The 10,469-nt window shown below is 32.4% G+C and overlaps 1 protein-coding gene across 1 annotated transcript; it reads left to right on the forward strand.

Moving 5' to 3' along the window:
- Positions 1-5,565: 5,565 nt before the first annotated feature.
- On the forward strand, positions 5,566-8,104 carry LOC145048491 (pumilio homolog 12-like). Its single transcript, XM_078997004.1, has 5 exons — positions 5,566-6,805; positions 6,892-7,054; positions 7,144-7,307; positions 7,398-7,656; positions 7,747-8,104. The coding sequence occupies exons 1-5, from the start codon at positions 5,841-5,843 to the stop codon at positions 7,867-7,869; spliced, it is 1,674 nt and encodes a 557-aa protein (XP_078853130.1). The 5' UTR covers positions 5,566-5,840; the 3' UTR covers positions 7,870-8,104.
- Positions 8,105-10,469: the final 2,365 nt, after the last annotated feature.

Below are 10,469 nucleotides of genomic sequence, written 5' to 3' on the forward strand. Positions count from 1 at the left end.
ATTTTTTAAAGACAAAAAATATATATTTTACGTAAAATAAATACATAGAATTTGTTTGTAAAAAACTATTTTTTTATAGTACGACTAAAATAAATTTTGTTTTATTTAAAAAAATAATGTAAAAAAATTGTTTTTTATAATTTATTTATTGATTATGTTTTAACGATTTTGTTAATATATAAATTAGTTTTAAGAAAGAATAAACCAAGAGAGCATTCAGCTCAATTGGTTAAAACTTTGGTAATTTAAGGAGTAGAAGTCATGAGTTCGAGCCCTCTTCCTAGCAATTTAATTGTTTTTTTCAAAGAAATTTAAAAAATGGTCCCTGTGGTTTATTAAATATCACGAATTCAGTCCATTTTATATTTGAAAAGACGAAAATGCTCTTACAGATTCAGTCCCTAACGGCAGAATAGTAACAACATTTGTAAAAAGGATCATCTATGCAAGTTTTGCAAACCACGGGAACCATTTGCATAAAAAAAAATAGCAGGAACTGATCTTATTACTTTTGGCAAACCATAGGGACCATTTTTGTAATTTTGTCAATATTAAAGGTACTAATTTAAACAGTAATATATTAAAGTTGTCTTTGGGCTTTAGATATTTTATATGTTTAGATTTTAATCATAATTTTTGTATATCATCAAATTCTTAGGGTTTTAGTATTTGAATAAATAAAAAAACATCAAACTATATATATGCTTATGGTTTGGATGAACATGATAAACATGGTGTGAAACACAAAAAGATTATCCTTCTTTGTTATGAAATAGTTTTAGTATGTTTTATTGATTTTCTATGAACAATAATGAAAAGTAAAGATCTACATTTGTAAAATTAAATGGCTGTCAACAATGGTGGTAGTGGTGTTGATGAACTGATAGTGGTAATTTTGGAATTAATAATAATAATAATAATAATAATAATAATAATAATAATAATGGTTGTAGAAATCGAAATTAATCGGCGATTAATCGTGGATTAATCGTTTGACGTTCCCCAACCATCGAGGATTAGGACATTAATCGGGAATTTAGGATTAATCGGGTTTGACGGGATTAATCGGCCTTGGCGGATTAATCGGTCAACAAAAGTCAAAAAAATCGAAAAAAGTCAAAAAAAAGGTCAAAAAAATTTTAAAAAATTCAAAAAACCAACTTTCTTTTTTTTACTCCAAAATTTTCAAATTTTCAAAATTTCAAATATTATACCAAAATGTTCATATTTTCGTATTTCCAAATTTCCAAATTATAATTTTTCTTATTTTCTAATTTTGAAGTATTTGTTTTTCTTAAGATATATTAATATTTAATTAATTCTAATATTTTATTAATAATCTATGGTCCCCGATTAATCCTCGAATAATCCCCGCCAAGACCGATTAATCCCTTAACACTAGTCGACCGTCGAGCTACCGTCAAACGATTTCTACAACCTTGATAATAATAACAATAATAATTAAAAAAAAATTATTGTAATTAGCCTGTGACATGCAAGATGCAACATAGGATTAGAACTGTTCATTGTTCGGATAAAACCGAATTATCTAATTGAACAATTTGAATTGGACTATTTGGTTCGGATTTACGGATTTTTGAATTGGTTTTCAAAAGAACCAAATTATTATTTTGGATTTCGGATTGGTTTGGGTTTATAAAATAAGAACCAAATAGTCCAAAAAAACCCAATAAATATTGATTATTTATCTATTTTGTAATTTATTTTTTCAAATAGGTTCAAAACGTTTCACCCGATAAAAAAAAACATTAATATCTTTTTCTTTCAAAAGTTTTCTATCGATAAAATATTTAACTATAATATATCTTCGTATTAGTTGTTTATAAATTTCAAATCACAACTAAATAATTTGTTTTTGTTTCTTGTGTGTCAAGTTGGGTAATATTATAATTATATATCGTTTTAAAATATTTCGGTATTTGAAAACCGAATTATAAAAACCGATCCAACAGAATTGTAATTGGATCAGATCAGGTCGGATTTGAATATAGTTTGGATTATTTTGATCCATGTTTTGAAAACCGAAATCAATTTGGATTCACTTGATTGGATCGGATCAAACAAATCCATCCATACGAACACCCGTATATAGGATGGCAACATGTTGAACTTGTTATAACTTGTCATAGTGATAAGTGGAGACAATTTTGAGAATTTAGTGATTTTAGCAATTTGATGTTGAATGATCAAATAATTACAAAACCAACACTTTCACAGTTAATTTTATCAATAATCCTCTTAAATTCCGGAGCAATAATAGCATCGAATACATGTAAACATTTAAGAGATAAAAAGGTAACATGGTTACCAAGTGTTCAAAATATCTTAAACTGAATAATGATTTGGTCATTCAACATCAAATTGAATAGTTACTTATCTTCAGAAAGTTTCATTTAGGTTAATCAAACCGGAAAAATCTTTGGCTTTCGACAACGGCTATGATTCACAATTTTTCCCTTGAACAGTTAAGCACTAAATTAAAATTTCCAATATCTTATTTTGTTAGGACGTATTTATGATTCATATTACTTGTAAAGAAGTTATTTTTTGTGTATATTTTTTTATATGTATTATATTAACTACTAAAAATATATTGTACTTGTAATTGTCAAGATGAAAATTTTACTATCAGAACAACCAACAATTAATCAAAATTTATAGTCTTAGGGCATTAAAAGATATTGAAGTCCAAAACTACAATAAAACAACCTTACTCACTACTATTGGATGTATATGATGATGTGTGTTTAATCTTTAAATTTAAATATTTTAATTTAAATATGTTGTTTTCGTCTTTTAGTTGTAAAGAAATTCTTGAAAGGTTATCCCTATTTTGAAAATAATAGCAGGGACTTTAGTATTAAAATATATTCATTAATGATTACTTTGTAATGATTAATTGGTCAATCGATAAACATATCAAAAATAGATTCATCATTTTTTATTTTTTTTTCGTTCGAAACATAAATCGACTTCGGTATCTTTGCACATACCTTGTTATCCGTTAACCACATTGTTGGTTATCAGTTACGTTATTTGGATATGTTTTTAGAATAACTTGAAAGGGTAATGAACTTTCGACTTTTGTCACATTTAGTCACTAAATTTTTTTTCGTTATCTATTTGCTATTGAACTATTGAAACTGTTCACATTTTACCCTTATGACCGGTTATTACCGGTCATAAGGATAAAATGTGAACAGTTTCAATAGTTTAGTAGAAAATAGATAATGAAAAAAAGTTTAGTGACTAAATGTGAACAAAATCGAAAGTTCATTTCCCTCTAAAAAGTTCAATGACTAAATGTGAACAAACTTCCTATTGTATTATGTTTTAGCAAAATTATTTATTTTTGTTTAATTGTAGCAACATTTGTTGATGAAGAAATCTATGAAATAAAAAAACAAAATGCAACATCCGGATTTCCAGGTATCATCATTTAATTATTTTTCTTTTGAGTTAAGAAGAGAGACTCGACGAGTTGACGCCTCAACTCATCGAGTAAGGTCGCGACTGATGACTCGGATTAATGAATGGACTCGACGAGTTTGCGTTGTTGGCAGAAACCCTAAATCTTTGGGCTCGAGCCATATTTAAAGGCATTTATGGCCTTCAATTACGACTACCTTTCCCATAAGTGAGAACCCTAGCGAGCTTGAGTGTGTAGAGTGAGAGAAAGAGCTATCTTGAGCTTTTTGGTGTGATAGATCTGGACCCTTCTAGGTTCAGAGAACCGAGAATATGAAGCTTTAGTAGAGTAAACCTTGGGGTTCAAAGTTAGGAAGCATTTATGGTATATATAGTTACTTTCATCTTACACATAGATATGAAGTATTTTATATAAATTACGTGCTATGTGTGTATATTATTTGAATACTTGTTGTCTATACTGGATGAACGATTTTATACATGTTTTAAAAGATTTAAACGGTATATTTATTTTATATCTACAAATATGTTGCGGATGAAACATGGGTAGATGAAATAGTTGGTGTGTGATGAAATAAAATGATGAGAGATAGGTGATGATAGAAAGGTGGTGATTATTAGGTAAATAGATGATGATGAATATGTGATGTAGGATGAAAGGAGATACCATAACCTTTACCAGCAATGTGGCGATGTAGTTATCTACCAGAGTATAGATGGCGACCATGGACTATTCTAGACAACCCAGTGGAAACACCAGCAGACCCATAACCTGTAGGTGATGAATTACGAGTTCATGCGATGTTGTAACTACGTATTCATGTGGTGATACTCTAACCCTTTACTATGAATTACGATTTCAGACGATGTTATAACTACATATTCATAGGATGTCACAAATTTCACATGCCAAACCAATGGTCATAATTCACATAAGTGAGAATGGTTAATTTTTTTGTAAAACCAAAATCAGATTGGAAATTTTGATTTTTTATTTTGGAAAATGTCAAACCATTGGTTTTTTATTTCGGGTTTGTTTTTTTGTTTTTTTTAAATATATTTTCAGGGTTTTGTTTTGTTTTTTTTTTTTTTTTAATTTCATAGATTTCTTCATCAACAAATGTTGCTACAATTTAACAAAAATAAATAATTTGCTAAAACATAATACAAGAAGAGGTTTGTCCACATTTAGTCATTGAACTTTTTAGAGGGAAACGAACTTTTGATTTTGTTCATATTTAGTCACTAAACTTTTTTTTCGTTATCTGTTTGTCATTGAACTATTGAAACTGTTCACATTTTACCCTTATGACCGGCAACAATAGATAACGAAAAAAAGTTTAGTGACTAAATGTGACAAAAATCGAAAGTTTGTTACCATTTCAAATCATTATCCCGTTACGATATTTTGTAACAAAAAACATATTATTTGAAAATTATGAAACATTGGTGTATACTAGTATATATAAGTAACTAGCCTTTTACAAACTATTAAAATACTCGTTAATATGGGAAAAATGTGTGAACCACAATACAAAATTACTTTAAAGACTTGCCCAAAATAAAAATGTTGCAGTTTTTGACAACAAACAAATCGAACGTGTAGTGTCTTTTCTAAACCATAGTGTACATTTTTGGATGAGAGGTTTATTGTCTTATTGATGAGTTGTCTGTCTACCGAGTAAATTAGTTTGCGACATAGGGATGCAACATTTTATATAATTGGATAATTAAGGGGTTTGAGTTGCTTAAGTATTTTTGCTCTGTTAGTGTAAACATTATTTTCTTTATGCTAAAGACATTGTAATCTAACGTTTCCATAATTGATCGTTAAATCGGTTAATGGAAATTTGGAGATGATGTTTAACCCTTTTGCAATCTTATATAAGTTCATAAATTTATGATATTGGTTTTTTTTTTTTTTTTAATTAATTAATTTACAAATATGATTTATGAAGATAAAAGTCAAAAAAAAAAAAAAAAAAAAAAAATCGAAGAATTTTCTTTGTGTGGTGGGACCCACACTATAATATGGTAGACTCACACCCCAGCCCACTACATAACGGCAGGTTGCAGTTTTTGGATGAAAGAAACCCCCGTTCGTTATACCTTCCCCTTCACGCTTCAACAAATCTTTCCATATATTGCATGCATTTCTCTTTCTCTCTCTAAAACCCCTCCTTTCTCTCTCTAGAATCATACCCAATCAATCATTCATACATGAATATATTGTATATGATACACCCATTCCCTTCCGATTCTGCTTCATCTCCCCAAATCATCGACTACGCACTATCTTAATCTTATACCAAATTGAAATTTCTGAGAACCCCATTAAAACCCTCATTCCAAGACTCTGAAACCTCGTTCTTTTCGTCGATTTTAAGCCAATGGAGCATCAAAGAAACGCACAGATGATGCAAATCCCGAAGCACCAGCAGTATCTCACAAATGGGGTTCCGTTTCGATCATTGCCGCCGTCGTTTGTGTCCGACGCTCACCGTTTCTCGGCGTCTGAAGACCAAAACATGACTTTTAACCTACCTCCTTCGATTGACGTCGATCAGAGCTTATCAAATGTCTTTTCACTGCTGAATATTTCGCCTGCGAAGTACACCGACCGTCAGACGTTCCTCCCGAGGTCTCTCGGCAGTCAAATCAGCTCTTCCGTTGGCGTCGGCGAGGGTTTTGTTCACCCCATTGGTAGTCCTCGACTGATGCATTCCGATGAGGGCTTTACCAATCACTTTCCGGTGGAACCTCGTCGTCATCATCAACAGCAGCAGCAGCAGCGTTTCAACGATGCGAATGATTTGCAGAGGCATTGTTCTTCTGGATTTGACTTTGACCAAAAGTCTCCCTTGGGCTCCAAGAAATTCCTTTACTCAACTCAGCAACTCGATTCCTTCCCCAAATGTTCATCAAACCATGCTGCTGCCGATTCCGATAAACCATTTCTTCCTGTCAATGGCAAACTGAAATTTCAGTGGTCGGATGAACACCTTACTCCTTATTATAACAACAATCATTTTTATAGGGTTCCGTTTCAAACCCATCAGTTTCTGAGTTCGTCGTCGTCTTTGAAACAACTGAGAGGAAGGATTTATGCCCTAGCGAAGGATCAAAATGGTTGCAGAATACTACAAGCCATGTTCGAAACACCAACAACGGAAGAAGTAGAAATGGTTTTCTCTGAGCTGGTCGACTCCATTACTGATCTAATGAAAGATCAATTTGGGAATTATGTAGTCCAAAAACTCGTCACCCTGTGCAACAATGATCAGAAAATGAAAATACTTCTTTCACTAACCAAGATCCCAACCAATATCATCCTCGTTTGTATGAATCCACATGGGTATGCTCCATTGCTCCAATCTTCTTCGATTTCTTTCATTAATTCCGCATCATGTAATGATATGTCTTCATTTGCTAACTCTATAGAACAAGAGCAGTGCAAAAATTGCTGGAAAACTTGAAAGATCCATTTCAGGTTAAGCTGATAATGAACGCTCTACACCGTGGCGCCACCTTATTGGCCAATGACCCAAACGGTCATCACGTCATTCAGTTTTGCCTGATTCATTTCCATAGCGATATTATCAAGGTACCATAATCATTATCATCATCATCCTTATATGCTAATTTGTAACTAAGATTCAATAAACGAGTAATTTTCGCCATTAATTTTGTCAGCCGATTCTTACTGAGATAGCAAATGAGTGCTATAAAGTAGCAACAGATAGAAGTGGATGCTGTGTGCTTCAAGCATGTGTAGAACACTCTCGTGGAGAACTTAGAACACGATTAGTCGCTGAGATTATGGCCAATTCGGTTCATCTGGCTGAAGATCCTTTCGGGTTTGTGTCTCTAAATTAATCCTTTAAACCAACATTGTCTTTTATCTTTATCATCTAACAGATTAAGATGATTGGTGTTATTGAATTTAGGAATTACGTTCTGCAACACATGGTGGGACTGAACATTCCGGTGTTCACTTCAATGCTTGTGAGGCAACTTCAAGGGAATTTCGCGTCACTCTCCTGCAATAAATACGGTAGCAATGTTGTGGAGAAATGTCTGAATGAATCTGGAGAAGATGTATCGACACAAATCATTCTGGAACTTATCAGAAGCCCTAATTCGTCTTTGCTTCTAATAGACCCCTATGCCAATTTCGTTATCCAGTCTGCCCTAAAAGTTTCCAAGGTGTGTTCATGCTTCTGTTCTTAAATTACTGAGATTAGTACCTCAAATCGAACGCCAAAACTGATCTTTTATTGTTCATGGTGAGGTTAGGGTTTCGCACAGGACTGTTTGCGTGGGCTAATTTCGAAGAACATGTCGTCAATGAGGAGTAATCTGTATGGTAAAAAGATATTGGAAAAATTGGAGAAGAAGAAGGTGATGAAGAAAGGGTAAGTTGACTGGATCGATAGTTTGTTTGTGATTATTTGTTGTTAATCCACGAATTGTAGCCAATTAAATATGTGTCTGTGTGATGTTGTTTTCGTGAGTTGTTGTCTTCTAAAGTTAATTTACAAGGTTAGGGATTTAGAGCATGAGAAGTTGGTGAACATTGTGGACTATGTTAATTTTTGTAGCAAGTGTTCGAATCTTGAAGGGTCAAAGTACAGTGTGTAACAATGAATTGATGTTTGTAGGAAACTTTTTGTTTTCTTATTGATATCCATCAAATATTATAGAAATATTATATGTGAAATTGGTCATTTTACACATGTTATCTAAGAGTTGGGGGTGTTTGGCTTGGCTTTTCAGGGAGCAAAAGTCCATTTTGGAAAAGTCACAAAAAGTCATGTTTTCTGACTTTTCCAAAAAGTTCATTTTTACTTGTATCCAAATCCAAAAGTAGCTTCTAAAATGCATTTGACAAACATCTTTTCTTTCTATCTTTTCTTAAAAGGACTTTTGGCTTCTAAAAAGCTAAGTCAAACACCCTCTTGGTATACTATACGCAAAATTGAGTAGTCTATTTAACGGGAAAGTAAAAAGGGGGTTTTAGTTGGATTTGTGAAATGTATTTTGTAAGAATCCCCTCTAGTAACATATGTGGAATCCTTTTTTTTTTTTTTTTTTTTTTTTTTTTTTTTTTTTTTTAATATTTGGCATCTATGATTTCGTAGATGTAATCTTTAAAATGTAGTTTTTCATGTAAGGGTTTTTTTTTTTTTTTTTTTAAATTTTTTTAATTTTTTAATTTTTTCTATTTTTAATTCATCTGCATTTCGAAAATTGACATATGTATTGCCGGAGATGGAATGTGAAATTTGATATCTGTTATTCGTGAAATTAAGAAAAATTAGTCATGGACTCTTTATAAGTTCTATTTATGACATTAAAAGATTCAGTAAAAAGTTGTTAATTATTTCTCTAAGAAAAAAAAACCTAACTTCAAGTCTCACTTGATATTTTGTTTTAAGTTTTAATGGATCATGACAATCGGTAATTCTGAAACTCAAAATGTTAGGATTCTATTAAATAGGTTGGATATAAATTTCTCTAGTTCATTAAATTTGGTAAAATGTAAGACAAAATTTAATATCAATTTATCTTTCCAACATCTAATTTTGCAACATGTTATAAAAATTATCGATAAGACTAATGACACTGGAAAAATGCTCTTAGGAAAGTCTCAATTATTGTAAATATGTATTGATAAAATCAGTGGTGCTCTCATAGAAGTGGCCCCGACTAATAAATATGATCAACTATTGGTGGGAACTGATCTAACGAAAAAGGCTCTAATAAGAACCGGTATATCAAAACAGGTCGTCATGTCAACACCACATGTATAAAGTTGGGGTGTTGACCTATATGTCATACCATATAGACTAATTGAATGTTCATCATGATAGTAGAACCAGTCAAATCATCACATTTGTGTAATTTGGCGCAACTAAAAATTACATGACACCCATCATATTTTGATGGTCAATTTTTCAAAAATCATTTATTAAATTTTGATCCAAATTGGACAATTTCAAAGTATTATACTCCAACCAAAGTCTAACCCAAAAATGTGTTACATGTGGGTTAATCAGATTTATGAGTGCATGGGTATTTTGGGAAAACCTTTTTGTTAAGTATTTGATTTAGATTATGAACTTGTCTCCTTGCTTAACAAGTATTAGCATTGGTTTAGGTTATCGCTTTCATTAGTATAAATAAAGGACATGTATTCGTTAGTTTAGATAGAGATCTATAACAATAAAATCATTTGACACAGTTTTTCATGTTCCTCCTTTGTTTGGTCTTAGGCGTCAAGGTATTACTAGTTTAATATCTTACACTTGGTATCAGAGCTTAAGGCGTAGGGCGGCCGGTTTGAGAGTCGGTTTCAAGAAAAATGTAGCCCTTCATTGCGGGGCAAACACAACGGGAACCGGGTTTGGTTTAAGGGGGTGTAGATTTTTTCTAGCGAGAGTTGAAACATCTCAATAGTAGCCTCGATTTTCTTGATCGGGCTTGTTCTAAGGTAGAGAGACTAACCAGGGGCGCAGAATAAATTGACGGGAAGACATCAAAGCGGGTGGCTTTCATTCGGTTCGTTTTTGCGGGTGACAGAAGACGGTAAAGGTGGTCGTTACCTTGTCTTCTTGTTCGGTAGAAAAGTGCTCTCGAAACTAGTTTGATTAGGTCGGGGTTGTCAAAAAAAAGAATAAGACGTTGATTGTTTGAAATCAAAAGACAGAAAAAATCTAAGGGTTGTGTCTACATTAATCGCACAACAATGATTAGCGAGGAAGAAAGTTCGACTTGTTTATGATTAGGGGATACCAACGTAGGTGAGTGAAAAGCGGGTATGAAGGATTCGTCAAAGCAGGTAGCTTTGTTTTCTTTGCTGGTGGAGATGCCTCTTTGAGCAAAGGTGATCATAACAAAGGAAGAGATTGGAGAAACAACATGGTGTAGATATTATGGCGGTGGAAGTTCAAATCGGATGACTTTGCATCTGGGCGGAGAGATGTTGTGAATCCGGGAAAAGTCTAGATGGTAATGAA

This window comes from Lactuca saligna, chromosome 1 (assembly GCF_052625555.1).
Source record: "Lactuca saligna cultivar CGN05327 chromosome 1, ASM5262555v1, whole genome shotgun sequence".
Lineage (NCBI taxonomy): Eukaryota > Viridiplantae > Streptophyta > Magnoliopsida > Asterales > Asteraceae > Lactuca > Lactuca saligna.

Bases quoted from the DNA above. Each gene is read 5' to 3' on its own strand.
- LOC145048491 (XM_078997004.1), top strand. From the start codon at position 5,841: ATGGAGCATCAAAGAAACGCACAGATGATGCAAATCCCGAAGCACCAG. The intron at 7,055-7,143 runs GTACCATAATCA...TAATTTTGTCAG, and splicing joins TCCATAGCGATATTATCAAG to CCGATTCTTACTGAGATAGC. The intron at 7,657-7,746 runs GTGTGTTCATGC...TGGTGAGGTTAG, and splicing joins CTGCCCTAAAAGTTTCCAAG to GGTTTCGCACAGGACTGTTT.